Source organism: Lissotriton helveticus, chromosome 5_1, assembly GCF_964261635.1.
Source record: "Lissotriton helveticus chromosome 5_1, aLisHel1.1, whole genome shotgun sequence".
NCBI classification, from domain to species: domain Eukaryota; kingdom Metazoa; phylum Chordata; class Amphibia; order Caudata; family Salamandridae; genus Lissotriton; species Lissotriton helveticus.
Genome location: NC_136065.1, coordinates 595656925 through 595683838, shown reverse-complemented (window position 1 = coordinate 595683838; position 26914 = coordinate 595656925). Strand labels below are relative to the sequence as shown.

The 26914-nt window shown below is 42.5% G+C and overlaps 1 protein-coding gene across 1 annotated transcript in view; it reads left to right on the top strand.

Annotated features, from left to right (window-relative positions):
- Positions 1-26194, top strand: part of PPIF (peptidylprolyl isomerase F) — a 46634-nt gene extending 20440 nt beyond the window's left edge. The window contains exons 3-6 of the mRNA XM_078642952.1: positions 5034-5122; positions 22982-23078; positions 23734-23809; positions 24417-26194. Coding sequence (XP_078499078.1) covers positions 5034-5122; positions 22982-23078; positions 23734-23809; positions 24417-24573 — 419 coding nt within the window. The 3' untranslated portion in view covers positions 24574-26194. The remainder of the gene's footprint in view (positions 1-5033; positions 5123-22981; positions 23079-23733; positions 23810-24416) is intronic.
- Positions 26195-26914: the final 720 nt, after the last annotated feature.

Sequence of the window (26914 nt, the reverse complement as noted above, 5' to 3'; positions counted from 1 at the left end):
CAGTCCTAGTGTGTTATGGTTTAGTCAAAGTGGTATTTTGTTACATTGGGTCAAGCAGTTGTGATTTTTTAGGGCTGGTATTTGCTTAGCGTGGTAAGCTATAGCTGTAGCTAGAGTATGCGTTTTCATGAAGAGAGTAGGAGACGTTGTATGGCCGGGACACTTTCATGTACAGTGTAACCTCCTCATCTGTGATCATCTGTTGGTTCCTGGTGATCCTGGAAGCCTCCTTTACACTTAAGCTATCTGATTCTGGAACACAATGCCATTTTGGTTGGAGATTTCAGAAATGGGTATATATCCCCATAACTGTTTAACTCTGCAGTTAAAGCAGAGACCAAAAGTTTAGATGATATTCTATTTTTGCTAGTGATACCCATGGGACAGTAATTTAGATGTGCACTGAAGAAGGACTTTTATATCGCAGTTTTCGGCCGTGAGGGTTCATCTTCTCACAATTTATGAAAGTGTTTCACTTCACAATGTACTGCACTGACTCGAAATTCATTTTGGGTTGAGATGTGACAGACACTTTGTACACGGTCAGATTTGTATATAAACCTGTTTGAACAGGATTGTTTGGTAACTAAAGAGGCAGTGTGTTAGATGGAAGCTGTTTGAGCGTGATCTCTGATGGGGACTTTAAGATGTGCCCTCTAGATTTCTTTCTGCCATTGACTTTATCTGATTAAGCCAGTTAGCTGGGCTTTCACCAGTTTAACAAGAAAAAACAGATACTACTAGCATTTCATTGTGTGTGTGTATATACACACCAACCTAAATCCACTCTGTTTTTCCATAGTAGTGAAATTAGCGGGATTCATTTTTAACATTGTGAATAAAGCAAATGTCTGGATTGCTGTTACTATTAAATTGTTTTCCTGTGACAGAGTATGTTACCGGATTGTTACTGTATAGTTTTAAACTGTGATAAAGATAATGCGTCTGAAGTGCCTGCTCTCCATCAGTAATCGTACACTTATTGAGTCTGATTACGATTAGTTTACAGAGTGATTATTTTCACCTTAACTTTGGATGTTTATGTCCCTAAACACTGGATGGCCAACAAACCTCAGGGTGTCCTGTTTTCAAAAGGGCCAGCAACGTTCTACTAGTGACATTTGGAAAGAGCAGAAGAACTGAAACTTTGCTCATACACTTATGGGAGAAAATAAATCCTTTGCCTTGGGAAACAGTTATGCCTCCCTCCCCCACCCCATTGTAGCTCCATCTGAGTGAACTGCCATTTTCTGGGTCATGTCAATTTCTGCCAAATTCGGAGTATATTTACAGTGAGTTTCATACCTGGTTGGGTATCGATTTCTACCGAGGTGCATAGTGAATGGAGTAACCAATACCAGATAAGGGATTTTGTAAGACCATCCTGGGGCGAGGTGATCCTCTAGTGATTTCATGAGCTCCTTGTTTCATTCGCCTCAGCCCTCCCCATTACACACATGTATACTGACTGACTGGGCTAGCGACCGGAACATAGACATTTCAAGCACACCCATGCATAGTAAAGGAATCACTCCTCAATTTCCAACCGGAGTCCAGTAGCAAAAATGTTATGTCCTCCAATAATGCTGCACCAGAACACATACAGGTTACTAGTTTGTGCACCTTGCAGTTAGCCATATCGTGTTGAAAATGTTTATTTGACTTGGGTAGTAGAGTTGTAGCTCTGCATCTGGCGACCACTAACCCTGGGCCTCCATCGCCCAAGGAAAGAGGGCAACTGTGATAAATGAGAAGTGGAGGGCATGTTCTGACCCGTATCTTAACATACCGAGCGGTCGGTCCCCTTCTATGATCCTTGATTTAACTCCGTATAATGGCAATGGAGAACTCTGGAGTAGGCATGCGGACTAATTCCCCCATTGAAAGTGCAGGACTAGTTTACAAGCCCTGAGCATCGGGAGTTTGCATAGGATTTGGAAATATGAATATGAGTTCTATAATAAATGTCACAGCCTTGTAGTTTTCCACCGATCTATTCAGGCAGGTCAGACCTCCGAGAATTTGAGAAAAAAGACCTTGAAAGAAGTTGGGTTGTGTGTAATTTAGAATTTGTTTTTAAATATTATGTGAAATTTCGCCAGTTACACATAATTAGGCAAACTGTAAATCCCTAATTTAGCAAGGACTACAACTTTTCCCTCATTTTTGATTTGAAGACGCCTCTTGCACCAAAAAACAGTAGCAGCTGCTCATGGTCTGGTTGTTCCAGTGTTTCAACTCTACAATTTTGTAGCGAACTGTGCCCTAATTACGTGGCGTAATTACACAATGTGGTGTAATTTCAGGAATTTTCCATAACCAGCCTAACATGAAATTCCAAAAATTGCACAAATTACATCAGCGTAATTAACATTCCACCCGGGCTAAGAAAACAAAGGCAATACATGCGGAATTCGGGGTGGTTAAATACCGATTCTGCACGTTAACTCCGTTCAAAGGTAAACTCTGTATAGGAGGTATTTACCACATCCATCAAGTATGTCACTTTGAGGCAATGTATTTTTTCAGGTGGGGTTAGTATCTCACCTATTCACAATACTTGTAATGAGGACCATGTTGATGCAAGGAGTGTGTCCTTACTTCAGTCCAGACACTCAAGGACTGGCAATGGCATTCTTCACAGCCAGCAGCTAAAGATCAGTGTCGGATGCACCTACCAAAAGAATGGCCAAGCAAGCCAGGCTAAAAGACTGGATGAGCAAGTACCGTCCCCATGCTAGGACTCTAGTCTTCTTGATAGGCAGTCTTTGTTGGTGCACCTCAGTGAAGCAGTAAGGAATGCGAAGTTTACAAACAGCTAGAGTCAGCAGAAAGGTCTTGGGCCACATGTGTGAGCCTGGTGGAATGGATGCAGGCTGGAGTTAGCTTGAGGTTGCATGCGCCTGCAGGCAAGGAAAGCGGTTGCAGTTGGTTGGCACACTTCTGTTGGCATCCAGTCGAGGAATTAAAACTAAAGTGGATGGGCACTTAGACTTTCCACAAGGTCGTTTGATAAGAGCCAAGCATCGAGGGAAGTAATTCTTTGAAAAGGTCATAGTGTTTAATAATAGCAGGCTGGGTGGAGATTTTGCACTTGGCAGATGATCGGAAACTGGTTCACGTACTTGTATTTTTTTTTTATTTATTTTTTTTTACATCAAGTGCACCCTTTGGTGGATTTAGCACGATATTGTCAGTGGCGTAAAGTTTGCAGTAGAGCCAGTGGGAGGACATGTGGTTGGTTAGCCAGAGCTAGTTATTGAATTGGGGAGGGAGCTCTGCAGACATCCTCACGTCTCGCAGGAAAAGGCAAGAAGTAATGAACAGGGAGCAAAGGAAGAAATGTAAGGGAGGAAAGTTGAAGGATGTATTGCACGCCTGTACCAAATGCCAGCAGCTGAGACATCTGCTAGAGAACTTGAGGTGGGAACTGCTGTTACAGAGTGGAAAAAAATAATTTGAAATGGAAGGAAGGTATAACATGCATGGACAGTCACTTGATCTTGTCATTTCGCTTTGCCGATGCACACCTATTTGCTTCGGCCATGCTTTTTAATTATTCTGTTCCACATTGGCAAAACAAACCAAAAATACTTGTCTCCTAATGACGAACTTCAGCAGAAAAAAAGCCTGATGAAAATTATCATGATTCTACGGGAGTCCAGGGTGATGACCTGTGCACATGCATAGTGCATGGCAGTCATTCTTTGTTTTTATATACCATTTGAAGCCGGACTACCATCTTAAAGTTGTAAACAAAATATTTGTGTAATTTCCTTGTAAGATACAAATGTCCTGTATTGAAAAAGAAAAAAAGATGATGGGTGAGGGAGCAATGGAGGAGCAAATGGGTGGGAAAATCAGCTGGGGATGGGCGGGAACAATGGGAGTGAGGTGATGAATTGAAAGTAGGAAAAAAAAGCTGGGCAGGGATAATTGGAGTGGAGCAACCCACAGAGGGCAGAGATATGTGGGGTGGGGGGGGAATTAGCACACGAGGGAGAAAGTAAGAAAACAGATGCACTCTCATTGGTTGTTTAAAGGCAAAAGAAAAGAGTAATTCCCTGAATGTGAGCAGTACAAGTCCTCCAATGAAAAGGATGGTAAAGAAGCTATGCTCTAGGATGGGGGCAAGCCTAATTAGAGCAGAAAAGTCCCAGAATTAGATGCAAGCCAATGAATTATCAAGCCAACTAAAAAGCAGTGGGCGGACTTAACAGCACACAAAGCATTGGTATTGTCCTCAATATGTCTTCAAAAAGCGAGACCTAAAAAGGCAGTGGGATGTGCCAAGACTGGGAAGGCGATGACAAAGTGAAAAATAAAGCAGGCTGGAACTGGAAATCTGTCTACTAAGGATTAGTGAGATTGGGATAAGCATGCACCCTTTTCCAAACCTGGAGAAATTGTCGTATAGTATTGTCGTATAGTGCTTCTTATCCAGTAGTCCTGATTGAAAATTTGCCACCCTAGGCATGGAATGAGTGCAGTTATCCACCTTCCCTGGTCTGTCAGGCTGAAATCTCACGCAAATTGTGTTTTATATTTGTGTATCCTCCATTTTGAACAGGACTTGAATATATATTTAAGATGTATTATTTTTATCAAGCACCAACAAGGTGGGGGCAACGGTGTTAAGGGAGAGCCACAGTGCTTAGTGCATGTCTATTTTGCCCTCGGATGCTGTCCAAGGCTTCTTTTAGCAAGATGGCCCCCTGTAATGATGTGGTGACCTCCAATGCCAACCACAAGGCTATTTAATCAACAATTATGGAGACCCCTTTTTGATTCAGTGTTAATGTATTTTTATGGCACACACTGTAAATTGATTTGCTTATAGATTCTCATGTTTGCTGTTGGTAAGATGTGACAGATTGCTTACATTGAACCAGTGTGCATCAGTTCTGCCCAGGTTTTCTTGAGATGCTTTTTGGGTGTTCCTATAATTTGATGCACATGCTTTAGATTGTCTGCAATGCTTGATAAGAGTTTTTTCCAGACTCATTACTCCCTTTATATTTTTTTCATTTTAGAGAACTTTAGGGCACTTTGCACGGGCGAGAAAGGCTTCGGCTACAAAGGGTCCACGTTCCACCGAGTTATCCCTAACTTCATGTGTCAGGTGAGCATGTGCTGGCTGCTGGGACTCTGATTATTATGCTCATTGTTTGAGTGTCAGAGCCCATTATGCTAACTGTACTACCAGTCAATTTCTTTGACCTATATTTTCTGTTTCTTTTGGTGCTTTACTTTCGGTGTATAGCACAGGCGATAACATGAGCGCATCGATGTGTGTTATTTAACGTAATTATTCGCCTCTGCATTACGGGGTACTGTAGTGAAACTGGAAGAAATCACCATAGGAACAGCACATGGTGTGGGCAGGGGATATGGTGGAGTTAGTGGATCATGGTAAAGGCTGCATTTCTGAAACCCACTATGTCATCGCAGCCTTTGTAACTAGCACATGCTTTGTTCTCGACAAATATCAGAGATGTTGCTTTACCAGTGAATGACCGTACCAGCACTTCTAAGCAGGATGATTCGATTTTTTTTTATTTGGGCAGTGCAACATGCCTTGTCAGGGGTGTCATTCTTTAAGTTGGAGAGTTGCAGTGTTTCTCCGTGAGATTGTCCTGCAATATGGACAGCACCTGCACCTCTCTTCAGCAGTACTTTTCTTTAAAAGAAACAATAGAATTACTTCATTTGCTGAGGACAAATGTTTAGTTACTAAATACAGTTGTCCCTCACTTCTGTCACTTGGAAAATTCAATCTGGTACATATATTTCAAGGACTCCAATATTGCTTTGCCACAATTAAAATGATGAGAGCAGAAGCAGACTTTTTAGGTTTTGCCTGTACAGTGTTTGCACTGTGCTCGAGAAATCTATTGTTGTTAATCAAAACTTAAAAGAGACTTCCATCCCGCCTCCTCTCTTTCCTGGCTTCTCTCTCATTGGTTCCTGTGCGTGCCACTTACCATTCCTCCATTTCTATTGGTCTTAGCATATCTTCCTGCATTTACCAATGCTTGTTCCTTGTCTACTTCTCTTATCCGTTTGGTGCTGCGGAAATACTGTTAACATCCGCTTTGGTGGAACAATATTTTTATAACGTTTTGCCTTTTACTATTGCATGATATTTCTATAACAATTTATCACCCGGAGCGATTAAGTGATTTGCATTGAATCACAGGATGTTGTGTGGCGCCACCAAGACTCTAACTGGGATCCCCAGCTCTCAAGTCAGCAGCTCTGGCCACTGCCCACATCATCTATACTCCTGTGTTATATGTCAGGGAGCTCTTTCCTTCTTCCGGGCATTGATTGACGACAACCGCTCATTCATGACATAGGCTAAACTGATGTATTGCCAGTGCTTGTTTACATTCCAACTGCGTTTGTACTTGGTTCCTATTCTTCTCAGAAACATCGCAAACTATTTAGTCACCTGCATGTTTGGCTTAATCTCTATAATTATCTCTGAAAACTGCCCACAACTCATATCCAAGATTATAACCTCTTCTTCTTTCAGGATCATACCCCTGCACACTAAAAATACCTGAAATTCTCAAGCTCCTCTACTAACCTTATGACCATCTGCATGAACTGACATACCACGGCACCACTAATGATCCCACCTAACTCCTGTTAATGTAATCTATCACAAAGAAACAAATACGTGCAAAGGGTGGTTTACTGAGCACGTAAAACTAAGAACTAACAATAACCAGTACCCTTGGGTTCTGGAGCAGTCTGCTGCCCAGCGTAAATCGCTTCAATGCCTCGCCAGGGGTAGTAAGCCCTATATAAATGCAATTACCATCGCAGTGGAGAGACCTAGAGCCCACCCCAACTAACACCTCCATCCTTTCACTCCGTTCCTGTAGCTTTGTGCCCTCATTAGGATAGTTAAACGTTGATATTAATTGCTTAAAGGTCCCAGTCTCAGTTTCTCAAAGGGCATTATCCCCTGAGGGTGCAGCTTCAGAGTCCTGTATATAGCTATCAGCTTTGAACAGAGACTTTATTTATCTTTTGGAAAGGCTCTGGGTGTTCCTGGTCACTCCATGCGCCTGTGCAGTGCAGTGTGGACCTCTCCAGGATCTGTCAGAGGTGCTGTTTGTGCAGATAGTCGTGTGCCCCTGGAGGCAAGGCAACTCTGCCTGCATACTCATTTCTCCATCCTTTCAGGGTTTTTTTTGACTTGCCAAGGATTTCAGAATGAACCCCTGCTTCATTGAGGAGGGAAGTGTGTCTACGTGTCTTCTCCATGGTTCTCTTAGAGTAACCGCCACATGGGTTCAAAGTCGTCTTAATGGTCTTCCCGGCATCAGCAATGCACAGAGGGAAGGTGCACAAGTAGCACAAAAAGGGGCTAATGCTGCTTCTAGCAGTCCTGAAAACGCAAAGCATCTTCTTTTAGCACCATTTCATGATTGCTAAATTGCTCCCATGTCTACCCCTCTTTGCCTCAATGTTCGCCCCTATTTGAATTTAATTTGAATTTAAAAACATTTATAGAGCGCTCGTATACTAAAGCAGTTTCTTGGCGCTGGGAGCTACAGTGGTAAAAACAAGCAAACGGGGGGCGCAACTAACCAGTAAATGCTTGCTGGAACAAGAGGGTTTTTAAGGCCCTACGGTATTCCATATAGGATGGTAGGAGTCTAATTGAAGGGGGAAGGGCGTTCCAAAAAGTGGGGGCCAGAACTGTGAATTTCTGACCACCGGCTCTTTTCTTTTTAAAACGGGGTACTACTAGCAGGCCCAAAGAAGAGGAACGAAGGGCTCTCGGCGGGCAATAGTTTGTAACGGCAGAGTTGATAAATGCCGGAGCTGTGCCCGCTCGGGCTTGAAATGTAAGGCATCCTAATTTGAACAGTGCCCGTTGCTTGATAGGGAGCCAGTGAAGGTTTTTTAAAAGGGGGGTGGAATGGTGTGACTTAGCCAGGCCATAAACCAGGCGGGCTGCCTGGTTCTGGACCAGCTGTAGACGGTGAAGGGCGTATGCGGGGGCACCATTGAAGACGATGTTCCCATAATCAATTTTTGACAGTACCATGGCCATAACGATCAGTTTAAGTGCTGACACAGAAAAAAAACGGGAAATTTTCCTAATAGTCCGTAGGGAAAAGAAACAAGAAGAAACAACTGAACTAATATGTGAATGTAAGGTGAGTTGGTGATTAAGAGTAATGCCCAGCGTTTTAACTGAAGGGGAAGGAATGGGAGGGGTGCCTAAGGATGGGGGCCAAAAAAGAGGTGACCATGGATTTGCGACCCCGCCCGTCAAAACCAGCTACTATCTGAAGTATTGTGTTTGTGTCTGAAAGCCACCATATATGTGCTTGCGACCCGTGGCACAGATGTAATCAGGAGCACAGTATTAAGCGCCAGAGGCTTCATCTGGGACTTTATACCGAATTCTTGAATCCACATGTGGCATTGCTTGGCATTGCTTCCAGTTTGGGTGAAAGTGGAGTTGGAGGCACTGCACCAGCAAAGATAAATACTGGGGGTATAAAAGAGATGGCACACTGGCAACCAAAATGATGACTGTTTTAAACCGAGCATCCCAGGAAATGGATGCTAAAAAAAATCAAGGTTTTACGTGGAAGAAAAAGCAGGTAAATGAACAGGAAATTAATTAAGAGAAGGTAATGAATTATTGTTAATAAACTGATTGGATTGTGATGTAACGTTGTTCGCCCTGTACTTGTGTTGGTTTTATCATAACTTGCAAAGAGACTCTTAAAGACCATGATCTTTAGGAAATATTTCTTGGAAGAGTAATTCCTAACTTATAGGTCCTGATACCTGATTAGTTGGGGAGTGATAAGGACTAATATAATAAATTATTTTCTGAGAACATTCTCTAACTAGTGGCATAAAAACTGTTATCCTCTGAGTGCGGTACGATACCTCTGCATGCATGTTGAGAGGTGCCTGTTTGTTAGTTCCTCTGGATTGCTCTGTAGCATTTTGATACTAATGATCATGGGACCAGATCTGAACAGAGTAAGGTAGCTGGATCCTCCGCTGATTCCCCTCCTCTTTCAGAAATTGCTTTCAAAAATTGAGAGGTGGAAATATAAATCTGGCCTTGTGGGAACTCCCCCCCCCCCCCCCTTTTGTTTGCCCCAGGAAATCCATCTTGGAATCCACGCCATTTACATTGCCCCTGCAGCACTAGTGAATTAACTGGGAAACTGTATTCATTTGTATAATGATAGACTTTAATTCTATTTATTTTTGTCATTGATTTAGTACACCCAGCACCCTTTAGCAAAGCCTTCACATTATTGAAAGTTTTTCTCCACACTAAAGGACCATGGCTTTCTCCTGGCGAGTGAGCTTAGGATGGTGGTACGTGCTTTAGCCCCCTCCTAGCAAGACTCTGGTAATGCAGTGTGGTGACGGGCCAGCTAAGATCTCTCACTCTTCAAAGGCAGTGCTACATACCCCAGCCAGGCTTATTGCCCGTGCTAGGAAGTTTGATTCTATTTTACTTCCACTCCAGCACCGGATTGAATCATATTAGAGGTCAGCTTAAAGTTTAACCCCTACCCTGCGCGCGTCGGCCAACGGCAGTCGCGAGCACTACCTTGTGTACAGGAATTTATATAGCGCAAATCACCAAGCGGTTTCTAAGCGCTTGCTTAGGGAACCCGTCCTGGTATTCCCCTGTGAGATAACCCCGGCAGGGTATCCGCAAGGTGAAAGCCAGGCATCCCGCCGCGAGGGGCCGTTGTGGAGATAAGCAAGCTATTGCCCAGAGTCGCAGAGTGTGAACCCGTGAATCGAGTAGGCACCGGAGCGAGAATTGTCGAGTCCATGGACATTTTAGGACTCAAGACCCCGCCGAGCCGGGAATTGAACCCTGGTCCCGGGCTGACCTCTGCTTCCAGGTCTGCCTCCTCTAACCAGTGAGCCACACTTCTCCACCTTGGTAGTGCTGTGCGGTTATATGTTATTACAACGAACTCCGTTGTAACGCATGCCTTTACCACGCATGCGTTACAACGGAATACTATTTTGACGCATAACCGTCTCCACGTTTTTTCCGTGGTGACGTGTTACGTAAAAAAACAAAAAACGGCCGTTTCCTTCCTCTACGATGCAGATTCCCTGCACTTCTCTAATTAAGGTTAGTGAGTTTTTTTTTAGGGGGGAAACCCCCCCAACCCCCCATTTTTGTATTGTACCCTTTACCACACATGCCTTTACTACGTACCTCGTAGTAAACGTATGCGTGGTAAAGGTTTTCGTTGTAACCACTCATGCGTTGTAATGCATGCGTGGTTAAGCTTTTCGTTGAAACGGCTGCGTTGTAGTGGCCGTTTCCCGTGCTGTGCATGTCCGTTGGCTGATGCGGCCCCGCTCAATCTTTTAAACCGCAGCGGAATTCGCGACATGGTTAAGTGGTTATAATGGTCACGCGGGCATGTAATGTGGTTTGTCCGAGAACTCCAGCATCATCATCAGCAGATAAGGTAAAAAGTTAAACAGGAGGTGAAGCATAAGAAGTGGTTGTTTTTCAGGACTGGGGATTTCGAGATTCCAATTGTCTAAAACTAGTGGCCAGCCTCTGTGACCAGAAATGTGTGATTTTTTTTTTGCCAATGGAAGCATTCCCTGATCATTTTCCCTGCTAAAATTGAAACTACTTCTTGTTTTGGTTTCTTTTTTGTTGTTGTAGTTTTCAAATTGTGGAAGGTCTAGCAACATTTTCGTTATTTTTATATATATCGTTGGTATTCATTATTAGGCATCTTTTTTCGTCTGTTCCCCTTATTATTTGATTCTACACCACAACAGTGGCTTTACAGTGATGGTCTGCTTTAAGCCTCGCAGCAGATGTAGTTGTTGCAAACAGTAGCCGAATGATCCAAAACTTGATTCCACCTGAGTCAGCCAAAAAATAATATGGAGACCAAATACGATCTGCGTCGAGCAAAACCGGCAAAGAAACTACACTTGTGGGTGATACTGAAGGTCCGTTTGTTGCTCACATTCTATGCTCGTTTCTACGTAACCATAATGTAAACACACTTTCTGGCAAGTATATGCACAGTGAAGTCATGACATTGCCAAAACAAAACTGGTTATGTTAGTTTGTGGTTAATTATCACCTTCCTACAGCGGTTGCATGGTTTTATAAATAGCTTATTCGGTGACTCAGCAACAATGCTTATGCACTCTGGTTCACCCAGAATATGAATTGGATATTGTCCAAGTGGCTCCTGTTTAGCAACTTTTCACAAACTATTAGGTTAACTAAGTAGGTTGAGTACCTGCAGGAGAAATTCAGTGTTATGCCAGCGCCAGACTGGAATCCCGGCAAGACCAGCTTCGCTTTTCTTCTGAGTACTGAGACCGAGACCTATAAAGCGCATTCACTACTCTTAAAGTCTTTTCCCACATTGGCATTCTGGATAGGGTGACCAGATTCTCAAAACAAAAAACTGGGACAGATGTCATAGAAATAGGACTGATAGAAGTAGCTAAGGCTTTAAGTGGGATTAAAAACGGGGGGGGGGGGGGGGGGGTCTCTCGGGGCGTGGACGATGTAATTAAGGATGTGGTTTAAAACACAAGCTAAAAACATCTGTACTAAGCATAGCGTTCCGCCCAAAAAATGTGCTGCTTCTGTCATTGTATCCAGATAAATAATATAACGAGTAACATCACACCTAGAACAAGCCTGGACTATTGACTTTGTCAACGGTTGTTAGCTGCATAAGAGAAATAAGCAACAACTTTGGCTTCGCTGTACATAACATTGAAAATGCCTCAGTTCTGGAATGAAGAGGCACTGTGAAAGAACTATAACCGGTCTCTTTAAAAGCAGTGAAGGGTGGTACCTGCTGCAGCAGTTTTTTTTTTTTTTTCTCAGTGAGGGCAAAAATGGAGAGCCAAATAGAGACCCGTCTCGGCACCTGTGAGAAGTAAAGCAGGCGCACCGAGCAAGAGACTATTTAAAAAACAGGACATTTATCTGTTTAACCCGGGCACTATGCTGCAAATTCAAGAAATGTCCTGTTTTTTGCAAAGTGTCGTGACACCGGTTAAAAAAAACGGGACCGTCCGGGGAAAACCGGGACGTCTGGTCACCCTAATTCTGGAGAACCATTCATATGAAGGCCCAGTTTAACAAATCGAATGCATAAGCAGTGTTCAGGGTATAAATCACTAATAGTATCTCACAGGCCTCTGGAAGGTCACTGAAGCCTAAATGCAGAGGTTGCTAATGCAGGCATCGCTGTGGCATGAAGCCTTTCTGAACCTCGAACAATTTTCCCGCTACCTTCCTGAATCTCCTAACATTCCAGAAAAAAATCTTCTAGTGGCAGTTCAGCAGGAGTTTCATCTATATAACACACTTTTTGGGATCTTAAAAATCCATGAGCTCATGGCCTCGTCTCAAGAGTCTTGAGTTCTGACACCCTTTTATGTGTTGAATACAACCGGTCTTGCCAAATTGGAATTGTCTTTTCACAAATAGTTTGATATATTTTGGCTCATAACTCATCCAGGCCCAAAGCCCTTCCTATCTAACAACAGAAGATGGCGTCACAAACTTCCGCTGCAACATATGAATTAAGCTCAGCCATTTGCTGAATTCGGGTAACTACAGACCGGGGAACCAATTCCAATTAGAAAATGCCTTTCTTTTAAAAAGCTCGAACAAAAACACAAAATAGACTCCTTGTTTACCTGCCAAATACAATGCTTTTGGAAATTTGATCAAATACCTCCTTATGCTTTTCATTCCGGTGCACCCTAGAATACCAGACCTAGAGGGTTTCAATAGTTTACTCATATTCAAGACGTTGTTCACTTACTTCCCCGTGTAAATATGACATACATTACTCATCCAACAATCTACATTTAGTTATTTGTATCAAAATTCCCAGCAAAAGCCTTGTATGAATCCACATATAGCTGAGTGGGCATTGAATTTCAGAAATATTTGTCTTAATTTCGTGTACCACTTCAGGATCCAATAGGAGCTGAGCTTGCTGCCCATGGTATGTTATTTTGTATGGAACAAGAGACCGACTACCCAACGATCTGAACTGGATTCCACCTTCAATTCAACTAATGTTGAGCTGGCTATTACAAACAAGTCTATCCTGGAAAACTGGACAAATTTCTTTTGAATGGCACTATAACCTTTTTGTACCATGTGCCCTCTCCCTCCAGATGTCACATAATACTACATGGTATGATTCCTTCCTATTTATCAACAGTCTGCTCAGTTCCCCCTCCTTATGATCTGAACCTGCTCTTCTACTTCACCCAGATGTCTTTGATTATGCATCTTTTTCTAAAAATGAGACGCACTGCTAGAAATTTCATATGGACCTTTGACACCAAACTCTTCAGTTTGTCCTTTCTTATCTCTAACTCCTACTACTGAGCTTCCGCCAGGGAGGGAATGTAAAAATAAAGCACCTAAAAAGAAGGCTTGTAAGGCAACCTCTAGGACCTACTTTTTAATGAATAAGACAAAAAATACCTGGATCGTCACCTGATTTTTTTCTGTTGTGTTTCAACTAATAGGGATCTTTATGTATGTCATGAGAGAGGAATCTGCTGTTAGGATTCATTTTCTGTTTCACTCTAAAATCTCAAATCATTTCAAAGCTTATTTCTTTTTTTTTTTGCAGAATTAATTTTTTCAAAAATTGCATGAACTCCTACGTTTTGGGTCTATTAGGTATCTTAATTTTCTAAATCCTGCTCAATCCACGTCTATTCCCTTTCCAAGTGTCTCACTTTAGTCCAGCTTAGCTAGAGGTACAAATTTGCGGTGGGAATTGCAACAACGCTTGTTGGGGATACTGAAGACGTAGATGATATTTCAGCAGGCAATATTGTGAAGCTTCAACTGTACCTAAAATCTAGATGTTGTCTACCGTATTCTTAGGTCTATCACCTATTCGTAAATAAATGTAATCAGTCTAAAGTTGTTTATTTGTCAAATTACTGTCTAGTGACACTGCATGCTTCAAATTGATGTTCTCAAATAGTTTCGCTGGATGGAACTAGGTGGCTGAGCATACATTATTCATTATGAATGCAAAGGGTAAGTTCGAGAATTGCTTAATTAAAACACTTACATGAAAAATGCTGCCACCTCCTAAACCTGTTATAGCCATGGAGTAATATCTTGAGGGCGGATGGTGTATTTTTGGAAACTTGTTTAGCAATTGCTCTTGTATTCTCACTGTTTTGTCCACTGCTCTTCCTCAAACTTTGTGTTGATTCTCTTCGTCTAATAGAGAGCCTTCTTCCTTTTCCATAACCAGTTCTCTGCTTCCTCTTTTTTGCGGAAGCAGTTCCCCCGTAGCGGTTTCCCTCGCTATATAAACATTATGAACTAATTTCTTAATCTCTCCACTCCTAACATATGCTTTACTTCTTGTCCGGTATCATGGACTGCAATACTGGTCCCCTTTACCTCCTAATTTTAGTGTGCCGGACGTTCTAGCCTTCCCCAAAAAAATGCCGGTCTGTCTTGTGAGTCAGTTGTATCATATCCTCCTGCACCCTTGCACAGATCCTGAACTCTTGTCTACATGCGATTTACTTGGGTGCCTCAGAGATTACCGCACTTGTGTTCCACTCGCTGTCTTCAGCAAGAATGCTGAGTTATTTTCCTGCTGCTCGACTCTCCGTCATGCTGAGCATTTGCAAACCTCCACAGACTAAGGGGACTCTTCCATGGATATTCTGATTCGCTGACAGCTCTTCTGTTCCCCTCACATAAGCTGCCTGTCTGCAGCAGCCCCAACATGCCACCAGCATTAGTATCACAGGCCTGCCAAGTGACTTGGCTGGAATCGTTCTATGGCACACTCCCTTTCCAGTAGAGCAGGATAGAATGCTGCAGCAGTGACCTACTCGTGTCATGGGGACATGCACCATAAACTGCTGACCCAGGGATGCCTCACCAGATCAGGTTAGTTTAAGGAAATGTTTGAAATCTCATTTTTGGGAGGTTGCAGGGTAAATATGCTGCAGGGCTCCCATCCAGACTGAAAGGACATCACTCCCTATCCTTTCCCAAAAATTATCCTGTAATATTCATCACACACCGTCTGCAGTTCTGACTGTAGGTGACCGTAATCAAGCAAGTGAGTGGAACACAGCTGTACTAAATATGAGCAATTCACAGGCAAAGCTGAAGCATTGGCCCCAGGGCAAATAATCATTTCTGGGCAGACAACCAGCCCCTTCGTGGACCATATCGATTTGGCATACATCTTTTAGAGATCTGCCAGCACTGGCCACTGCTGCTTACGGATGGAAAATGTGGAAGTTGTCTTAACAACTAATTCAAGGCTCCATGCGAGACAAATTGTGTGATTAAAAGCTCCTTCTTACTACATTAAGCTTGTGAAGATATTCAAGCTATTATTGGACATACCAAATACAGGTGATTACATAACCTTTGAGGCTGAAGTAGCAGGGTTAGAAGTCTACTTTACCCCACAACTAAATCCTGACTTGACAGTTTTTTGTCCTCTCACAGGGGCAACCGAACGAAGGCAATTCAGTAGATAGCTTTGATGCCCACCTGCAAGAATTGTACAGATGACAAGGCCAAGGAAGTAGGGGAGCAACTGATGCAAAGCCACCCATTGTCAGTACTACGACAGAGGGCCCTGCAAGAGTCCTGAATGATGCATGAGCAATCAGCATGCTGGGACATTCCTATAAACTTGTGAATTTAAGTGATGGGGTGAGCCTTGGCTCATATATCCATCAAAGAATGTGATCAACAACGGCCCATCAAAACAGGCAGTTGATTTATTAGGGAGGAAATCCAAGACGAAGGGTGTGAAGCTGGAATATATATGACGCGAAGAAGTGGCTACAGTAGGCTGTAGTAGTCCTGCTTGCTGCATGTGCATGTTCTGCATATGGTGAAGACTGCTCCAATTGCATCCATCCAAATTACTTTGCTAATGTGTGAAATGGAAACAGAAGAGTAAGAGCCATGCAGAGAAGAATTTACATGAATTGAACCCTTGGGATGCTTTCATAGGATCAGGAGTGGACATGCTCCTCCTGAAGTCCAGAATCTCAAGCAGATCCAGTGGTTTGTAGATGGATCATCCGAAAACGAGTGTCCTCTGCTCACCTGTCAGGTACACGGCTTAGAGGTAACTGCTTTGATCGACTCTGCAGTGTCTATCAAAGTCATGGAGAGGAGGCAATATAAACAACACTGAGACCACACTTGAATTTCACCAAGGCAAGACTATATGCTTAAGGAGGGCACTCCTGTTGAAATTTTCGGAAACATTTGTGATCAAACTGCATCATAATGACAAATCTGAGCAAGCCAGATTCTTTGTGACAGAAGAAGACCCCGACGCCTTGCTGAGTTTTCGAACTGATCTTTATCGACAGATCTGTAAACACCTGGGATATCTAACTACTTAAAGAATTCTGCAACTGCATTGAGGTACTTGGCTGTCTGAAGCAAAAGAATATAGCACTTCCTATCGATCCAATAATAACGCCAGTTTGACCTCAGTATGTACTAATACGCTTCCACATGAGGCCCCCAGAATAATCTAAACTGATCAAGTTGAAACAGGGGTCATAGAAAATGATCTGGCCAATGCCCTGGGTATCCACCATGTAGGTGACAACAAAGCCAAAGTAATGAGGCGCAGTAAGAATTTGCATTAACCTGTGCTTGCCCCCCTCATAGTATTAAGAGGTAAGGTTCCATCATGACAGCAATTAATCTACTCTCTGACCTAAATGGTGTGCGCTGGTTTTGCAAATGTGATTTGAATGCAGGATATCACCAGCTGAATTGTGAGGTGAGAAGCCGGCCTATCGCTATGTTTGTGTGTTTCATTAACAGGTGAAGTTTTTTATAACACAATATGAGCAGCAATGTCCCTATTAGTATTGGTTCTGAATGTTGGTGTGATAGTCTTATCAGTGCAAAAATGAATTGTTGACCATCAGTGTCTGCTAAGAGCTACACTTAAACTCACCCAAGAATGTAGCATGACCCTTGACATGGTAAAGTGTGAATTTCTTAAAGACAAAATGCACTTTTTTGAGTAGTGGTGTTAGCATAGACCTGGAGAAGGACAGTGACCTACTCAAATGGAGAATGTGACAGAACTTAGAAGTTTTCTGGACATGGCAGGTATAAATTGCGCCCATAACTGTCCTGTTGCACCAGCTAACATCAGTTGCGCCCAGGGTGTGGTTATTGCTTGATTAAGTATTCCATGAAACTAAGAATGATGCTGAAGGATGCTGTAAGGAAGTACTTTGATCCAAAGATAAGGACTGACTTAGTGGTGGAAACTAAGAATGATGCTGAAGGATGCTGTAAGGAAGTACTTTGATCCAAAGATAAGGACTGACTTAGTGGTGGATGCCAGCTTTGTGGGAAATGAAGCAGTGTTGTTGCAGCAGCAAAAAACGCAATTAGGGTGACTGAAGAGTATGAAAGCATTGTGTTCAAGAATTGAACAGAAACCTAGGCATTCTGATTGGTCCCTGTCCATTTTCATTTATGTACATATGGAAAACTAGTGACTGACCATGAACGCTAGAATGAGCATTTAAGTCCTGTCATCTCAACCCTGTAAAAATTTGAAAAATGGGCACTGCAGATCCAAAAATACCTCTTCACAATTCTCCACAGACCAGGCATCAACAACCTGCTTATTTCTGCAACATCTTAGGCTTGAATGCATGAAGCCCACTCTTTTATGTGCAACACAGAGGAACCTGTGTTTCTAGTATTCCAGTCCCCTGCTCTAATGCGATCGACTGGGAAGTTATGTTGGTAGTGGTTATGGAACCTGAATGTCTACAGAGAGCCCTTTCAGCCATTAAAGAAAACAAGTGGAGACATTTTTGGCCGGTCTCCAGTCCAAAGATGCTGCCAGTATTGTCTGCCCTCTGTAGGGGGCGCCCAGAGTTAAGTGTCACAGTGCATTGAATGTACTGAAATGAAACCACATTGTAGTGCTATGGATCAAAGTGGTCCAATTGGCACACCAAGTTCACTAGCACATAACAAAATCTATGGCTACCATGTTCATGGAGCCCTGTCAATAGTTGCGAGTTGTGTATTGTGACGGGGGTAGAATATAAGTCTGATCTCGAATTGATGGAAGATGACATAACACCCCACGGTCATCCGTTGGTGTGGATGTCTGCATTTTGCCCGATTGATGTTGCCTATTAGTCCTGATGGAGCAACATAACAAATCCCTAGTAGCTGAATCTGCATTATACGCTTTCTTCCACCATGTGAAACCATAAATTGGTGCAAATCATGAATTCCACTGCCTCCTGCAAGTGATTAAAACAGACAATTTGAAACCTTTCTAGGGTGCGGAATCCAGACGGATCTAAAAAGCCTGGAGATATGTCATTGAAACATAGCACCTCGATGGTCCAGGGAAAGTATCCATTCATGAGAACTTCAAAGGTTCTGCGGATCAACAAAGTAGAACAAAATGAACTGAGTGGGTTATCCACAACTTTTTGTGCAATTACTGGAATACGCATCATAGTAATACCAATTACGCAGCCTCCAGTCTTGTGTTTGAGAAACAATTAGAGATGTAATTCCAATGGAAACATCCAGTCCTAGTCACTCAGGCCACTTGACGACATCGGCATAAGAACAACCAATATGCCATCCAGAAGAGTGGCTAGCCAGTGTGACTGATGGTATTCATAGGGTGCTTATCGGAAATCGCCATCCTGGAGGCAAGTTTCTGGCACAGTTGTAGTGTGACACATGGACTGTGGCTCAAATGAAAGGAACTCTGGTCACAGCTACCTGTAGTGTTGAACAACGCAATCTTAATGTATCTTACTTCAACAGGCTAAAATCACGCACCAACGAACTAGGAGGGGTAGTAAATCGAAACAAGTGAATGCCAGAGGAACCAGCTCCACACTGAAGAACACTTCCACCCCCTTCTCACTGGAATCTTTGGTTGATGCTATACCCAAAATATGAATGGAGCAAAACTCTGCGTGGTAGGTCCAGGGAAACTCTATAAGGCTCTAGATGTAACCCTTGGACTCTGCCATCTATATGGTTGAAAGTCTGTGTGGTGAATGAGCGGTTCATATTAAGTCTGAACTCTGGTTTAGTCCATTATTTATATCCACTTGGTGCAGGAATGTGGGGTGTCACCGGGTGCCTGTTGTGCACGTCACAAGAAGCCGTGCATACACCAACGCTGCATGGCTCGGAGTGTATCATCAGTAAAGGGTAATCTTTGCACACAGGCGGCCAGAACGTTCCTCTGCAAGGTTTGAGCAGTGATTGGCCCTTCTATCTGCACTTGCCCCAAATTGCTACGCATATGAATAAAGAATGTGACGTCATTTGTTGTACTAATTTTAAGTGACCGAAACCACCATACTCTTATTGTTCAATAGTTACAACTGCAAAAGACACACAATTGATGGACAGAATACAGAACAAATCAAAACATTCTCCCCCAGTCAAGAGATCTGAGTTAAATCCATCATTTGCTCACCATGCCACCCCAGTTTAGACCTGGCCATGTGCAAATCAGTGTTGACCCTGTGCCTCATGGTAACAGTACAGCCCGAACTGCCAAGCCAGGTTTCACCCCTCTTCAGCCAGGGTCAAGACTGATTTGAATATGGCTGGGTCCAAACTGGAATGGCACGGTGAGCAAAAAACCGATGGATTTAGGCCCAGATCTCTGTACTGGGGTGAATGTATGACCTTGTTCTGCATTCTGTCTATCAATAGTTCTTTTTGCAATAGTTACAACTGAGCAGGAAAGGCTGTCCGTGCCCTGAAACCCTCTCCCTGTATAAACACGCTGGACGGCATGTTGAAATGAGTCTTTTTCTGGAAGGGGGGGAGGATTTATTCCGCCTCTGTCAGAATTCGTATAAATTGTTTCCTGTTAATAGATTTTGCCTCCCACTAATCTCCTACAAACCAGCATCACTTGTCGAGGCCTGTTACGCAGTTGACACTTAAACTGATAGACCTGTCATTTTGGTGAAACCGCTACTTTGTGGCGTTAAAATATTGCTCCTGTCCCTCTAGTACTTCCCCAATAGTCTCTTTAGTTTCGGTAGCCCTCGGTACTACAGTGACTCAGCGTCCTTTTCTGGGAGCAAGAGGAGGCACTCGAGAGTTCCAAGAGCTCGAGGCATTGACGTGCCGACTCCTCATTCGTAATTGAAGTTAATTAGTACTTGTACGTCAACCACACGTGTACAGTATTTCACAGTACAACATTTGAATGTAGGATGAAGCAGATGAGGTTCCGTGAATAGCGCATAGAGTCCCATTTTTTTCCCTGCATTCCTTTACTCCCGTTTTTTTTATATAATACACTCAGGACAACAAATGCCGGGAGAAAAAAAATGGAAAGGATGAGATACACGGCACATGGAAATCAAACTATAAGCCTTCTTACTGCTCTTTAAACATTGTTCATCTGCTACATCCTCTGACATTTTGAGCAGACCTATTTTCGTTCAAACCGTGAAGCTAATATTCAAAATCTTTACATTGCTTTTATAGTCACAATTCGTCACCAGAACTTGGGCTGGGGGTGATTGACTGTGCCTAGGCTGGAGCAGTAAACTACATCACGCAGAGCACTATATCCGTCCGCCACCTGCCCGGTGGGAATGCGAGCTTCATAGAAACCCAGCCATAAAACTAAATATGGCGCTCGTTTTCCTGGCCTCTCTAATTTGTGCTCTCGCCCCTTGTCTGTAGTAGATGTTCTCTGTTAGCACGTTCTACTCGTGTAGTGTGCTGCGATTGGCCGTTTGTGCAGCAGAAGTATTTGAGTAGGGTAGCAGAACCTCCACAGTTGCTCGCATTTTTACATGTGTGCTGAACATTGTCATTGATATACATACAGTAACTCGCCAGCCCGTGTCGACCAATCCTGTGGTCTGCAAGGGATCTGAGCAGATTTTTCACCCCAAAAGGCCATTTAAAGAGTACCGCACTGCGAATAATTTAGTCCCATCAAACGCTAAAATAATAGTCTAGACATCTCAACGTATCAAGAGATGCCCTTATATGGTAGCCTGATATGTTAATGGGTGGGTCGGAAGCTCACCTCGACCAACACACTTTCAGAAATTCTGCATTGACTTTCATTTTGCAAATATATTACATTTTGCTTGTTATTTTAAATGTTAACCATTATGGCATAAATGCAATGTGCATTATACATACACGCTCAGTCTTACCTACACTTAAGTGCCACATTTGTTGTAAACACCAACAATAAAGTGTAGGATAGAGATCACAATGTCAGCCTTAAGTTTATATATAGACCCATTGCAATGTTCCCTTCATGGGCCAATATTTTCTGGTGTTCCTTGGACAAACTCTAGACATCTGTGATCGCTTCAGTGCAATCGCAATAATCCATGCCTAAACACTATCACTCCGAGCATTGTAAGGTTATTTTTATGGTTGAAAACCTTAATTGTTGCCATTCTTATTTGCAAGAAAATGTACATTTTCAGGGCTGGTACTTATGCTGAGTATCTCTGGAAATAAACTTATGTGGCCTCCTTTTTAGGTCGAGCCTGGGCAGCGCATGCACTGCTCTGTGCGGCATGCTGTGTTCATGTATGGACTTGAAGCTCTACCCATCTTTTCAATTGGTTCCTGTTACTGTCCTCTCTAAATGGTTGCTTTTGATTCATGAATAGGCTTAGTATGCCCCCCCCCCTTGTGCCGCCATTTCTGCATTTGGAACCTCCCATGAGGACTGGACTTTTTACTTTTGGTGTTATAGGCTCTGTTTTATTAGTCTGTGAGCACTATAATCTTTAATGATTTTCTCATATTGCAGGCATAATGTGCTTTCCTGCAAGGTTGCCTGCTTGATCGCTTGATTAATTTAGTTTAATATGCACAGGCGCCATGCTTGATCACGGCCCCTGCTTAATTTACTATGCACGGGCACTGCGCATGATGTCGTAGCACGGTGCCCATCTGCTTATTATTGTATTTTTTATAAATCATCAAACGTGACCCTCCCAGTGCCCCGTCTGAGGGCGGGCCTGGCACCAATGTTTTAATAAATTTTTAAAATAAAAAAAACTGAGGCCCCTTTTTTATTTGCCATCACGGCAAAACACATAAACAAAAGGCATTGTCATTCACAATGTCAACCCCTCAAAGTCTCTCAAATGTGAGACCTATTGCATTACAAATAAGTGTTACCTTAATGTCGGCACCAACTTTCCTTTCAACCACTTGTCCAAAAGGGGTGTTTTGAATCCTGCTCTATGTGCCAACAGTTCTAATGCTTGGTATCTGCACTGATCTCATGTTGGAGGGAGGATGAAAACCAGAGGAGAAGTAATTACATTCACAAAGCTACAGTTAGACTACAAAATATTGGTCCCTCCTTTCATTGTCTGGTAGTAAAAATCTATGGATGTGGCATCAAGCACCTCTCTGGATGTGGCATCAAGCACCTCTCTGGATGTGGCATCCAAAGAGGTGCGTAATGTGTTATCACAGTTTAGATCCAGTGCCTTTTGTTATTGGGCTAGCATTTTTTTTTAATCTTATTAGTGTTGTCATTTTTTAAAGAATTAGATTCCTGAAGGGTTTTATTAAAGGGTTTTCCCGGTCAATATTTTTAGTTGGATTCTCCCTTTTGCTGACTCCCATGCTCCATTTTTCAGCAAGACTGAACTAGACATTGGGGTGTGTGCATCTCTGTGATTAGATTTAAGTTGTGGTAGGCTGGAGTAATACCAACAAATGGTAGGCACCTGCTTTTAGCCACATGTGACAGATAAGCTGTGTTTCTGCAATGAATCGCCTCAGTCAGAGGTGTTGAAAAACACTCATTCTGCTGGCTTTGCCTGCCACCGCAGTACAGAAAAGGAAATGCATCCGATCGTTAAAACCTTTTGTATATTTTAGGGTGGGGACTTCACCAACCACAATGGTACTGGCGGAAAATCCATCTATGGCAGCAGATTTCCAGATGAGAACTTCATCCTAAAACACACTGGCTCTGGTAAGTATATAGAGGCGCCCCACCTACCTCTTGCTTTGTTGTGTGTCTTTTATATATTTTTTCTTTAGTGAGGGCAGCTTGAGTCTCATTTTAAATCTACAGTGATCAGGATTATGTGGGCACTTTTTAGTGGCTTCTTTGCAATCTGTAGTGATTAGACCTGCATGATGATTGCTTTGGGCCATTTGAATCTGCACTGATAGGCCTGCATGGCAGTTGTTTGGTGTCGACTAAAGTAAGCACCACCCCCAAACAAATATCCTCATACTTGACCCCCGGTTAGTAGCCTATTTCACTGATTCGTGTGTTGTCCTAAATGAAATGCTGCTCTCTTTTAAAATAAACACATTTATTTGGCCTGTACAACTGATTTCTTGTATTAAAATGATTTGGCACTTCTGTACATGGCTATCAGTCTTGCTTTAAGGCACTTGTGTTGTGCATTCTGCTTTGGAAAATCTTGATTGCTAATGGTTACCACCACCGTTTACACATTTGTTTGCATCCGAGTCTGCATTACCTGGAGGCCAACGTTTGTAAGGGCCTAGACTCTTAACCATGCTCTGCAATGTTTTCTGCCAGTATTATGATTCAGAATAATGCAGGAATTGTGATGGGGCTCACATTGGTATGACGGGTGTTTCTTTTGTCGTAGGTGTTCTTTCGATGGCCAACGCTGGCCCAAACACCAACGGGTCTCAGTTTTTCATCTGCACAGTCGAGACTGAGTGGTAAGTACTCCTGAATTGGAGATTGTAAATAGGTTGGTCGCAGTGTAAATCTTGAATCTCCCAAAACCTGTGTAGCTGTCCAATCTATTCCTTTACCATTAGTAGACCTGCACTTTGCAGCCTTCCGCATGTATCGCGTAGGAATCTGAGCTGTCATCACTGTTTTTTGTGAGGGTTTGGAGGCTGAAGGCTCTTTGCAAAGCTCTGCCATGCCACCCGGGTTTATTGAAGAAGGGTTTCTGCCAAGAATGTAATACCCATCTCTTTAAACTGTATATCACCACATGGCAGAACAAGGACCGAACATCCCACTGCCAGTTAATACAGGGAATGCACCAATCGATCCCTTTTCAGAGGGCTCTGTTCAAGCATCTGTAATGTCAACCTAACGAAATTGGCTTCTGTGGAGCGGCTGTTGATAGCAAGTAAATGGGCAACCTCTACAAATGGTCATAATTGTTTATGAATATGGATTGTGTATGCATTAGCATAATAAAAAAGTGAAGGCATGTCTCATCGGATATAGTTCATGTGCTACCACAGCCGACTGTCGCTCCAAGGAGCGCTAACCTGACTCATCTGTTTCCACCTGTCTCTTTCCTCACAGGTTGGACAATAAACATGTTGTGTTCGGGTATGTCAAAGATGGCATGAACGTAGTAAAGAAAATGGAGAACTTGGGCAGCAAGAACGGCAGGACCTCCAAAAGGATTGTCGTAGCAGATTGCGGGCAGTTGCCAGAGTCGCAGGATCGGTCCATGTGATTGGATGGAATCTGGACTGTAGATGTTTGGGACTTGTAATTTATAGAACATTAGAAGCTGTGAAGAATGGGGTACGGTTGTCGGTGGGCCAGGTGTGAGATGTGAACTGTGTTTATATGCCATTCTGGTGACTGGTCATCGTATTATTCTGTTGGAAAGAGAAAGCATGCTGCAATGTTTACACAGTTTTTGCCCATTATATCTGCCTCTCTCCTGTGAAGGTGAAGATGTTTTGGGAGCCATTTGCCTTCTCGTAGGATCTACTACTGCTTTGCCACAGAATTTTCACCTGTGCCTGCGTGTGTTACTTAAGTTTTTTTTTTCTTTCTTTCAGTGATTTTCTTGTGAATTTCACAGAGGTGGTAATGTGTAGTTGTTTTTATATTACCTGTGGCTATTAATGATTACCTGGATAGACGAGATATAATTGACCTTACATACGGATTTAATCTCCGGGTAAAACCAATTTTACCTCCTACCATGCCGTAAGATTGTAGAAGAAGCATGTACGCCGTACTGATTACTTCTATTTTGAGTTCTTTTTGGAGAACGTCTCTTTTCTGAAAACATTGCGAATCCCTCTCGAGTTGGGCAGACTTGAACAAAGAAAATCCTGATATTACTGTGAAGCTAATTTAAAATTAATCTGAGAACTCTATGCATTAAAATATACGTTTTAGAACTGAGCATATTAACTTTGCAAGAAATGTTTTTGGAACTTTGTAATGTAGGCGTTGACAAAGTATGCCCATACAGGACATGGAGCCATGCTTGTAAATAACTGCATACCTGTAATGTAAAGGTTCATACAGGTGGCGTGCTCTGGTTGGCATTGGCAGATTAGGAAATTAAGTATATTTTAAATCTGATATCCTGAATGGATATCGTATGGGCTTCTGGTCATAATAAACCTGATTTATGATGGAGCTTAAAGCAATGTCAAATGGGGCCTTCTCTCTTGCTGCATGTTCTCATATGCTACACATGCTTATGACCGCTTGGCTGCTGTGTTTTACCTGTTGGTCCTAATACACAGACGTTCTGTACCTAAAAAACAGCCATTCCACCATGTTGACTTTCTTCACGGCCTGTTGTCCAAAGCGGCTGATTTTGATAAGCTATTGTAGTTGATTTGCATATCTGAGAACCACCTACTCTGGGATAAAAAGTAATGATTTAGGTTATCTTAAAATTAGTGTTCACCATTATTGATGGTGCAAGTGGGCATTCTATTCGTGCTGCATTTTCAAAGTTTGAGTGGATTGTAAAATATAAATCTGTATGTTCATTGAAGTATGTTTTGCAAATTCAGAGCAACGCCTCCCACATTCCCTCCTCTCGGCAGCAGGAGATAATTGCAGTATACCAGTTTAAGTCTCATGTCTGCTAATTACGTATTTGTATGAGACCAATTAATGATGCCATAAAGTAAATTGGTTTAATTTTGCTTGGGCAGCATGAGGTTTCAGGAGAATACTGCTGTATCACCATTTTCCAGAGTGCACATTTTTATCCATGTTTTACTGTACACGGATGCACAAGGAAACCTTTAACCTTCAAAGTGACTTAACACGTGTTGTCTGGTGCTTATTTTCAATAATAAACAATATTTTGTTAATAACTCCTCACTTGTCTTCATTGCGAACCTGGTCCTCTCCTGACGTGCTTTCATCTTTGTTTATGTCCTCGAAATGATAGGTTGCAGGAAAATATATCTGAAAACGACCGATTTTGGCAAGGAGTAAAATATTCTAAATTCCGTTTTTTTATATATAATCTCAATTTAAGCTTCCCTGGACCTGGCTGGGCAATACAAGAGTGCACCCTTGGACACGGATCATTTAATGCACTCTCAGAACTCCCGCTTGACAGGTGTTTGTGGGCTTGGACTTCTAACCTGCAGAAATATAAGACCAGATTAGGATAGTGCAGAAATGATCTCTTCTGGTGGAATTTGTGGTACAAAGATTGGAAACCTGTGTTAGACTGGGAGACGAAGTGTACAAATACGAGTGGGACCACTTTCTAGCCAAGAGGTAGGGTACAATCATCAATTTAAAAAAAACAACAACTCTTGGCAAGTCAATAACCACTGCTTTTTGCGAATCAATCAAAACATAAAACTTCACCAGTACTGAAAAGGAAACCCCAAGGGAATGTATTTATCTACATCTGTTTGTATTGAATTAAAACATCAGAATGTACATTATTTAAAAAAAACATATATTCCAGACAATAATTATAAAATATTATTAAAAACATCAGAGAAATAGGAATAGATCTAAAAATTAATCTTTGACTATGGTTATTCCATCTGAATCAATAACAGTATTGACAATGT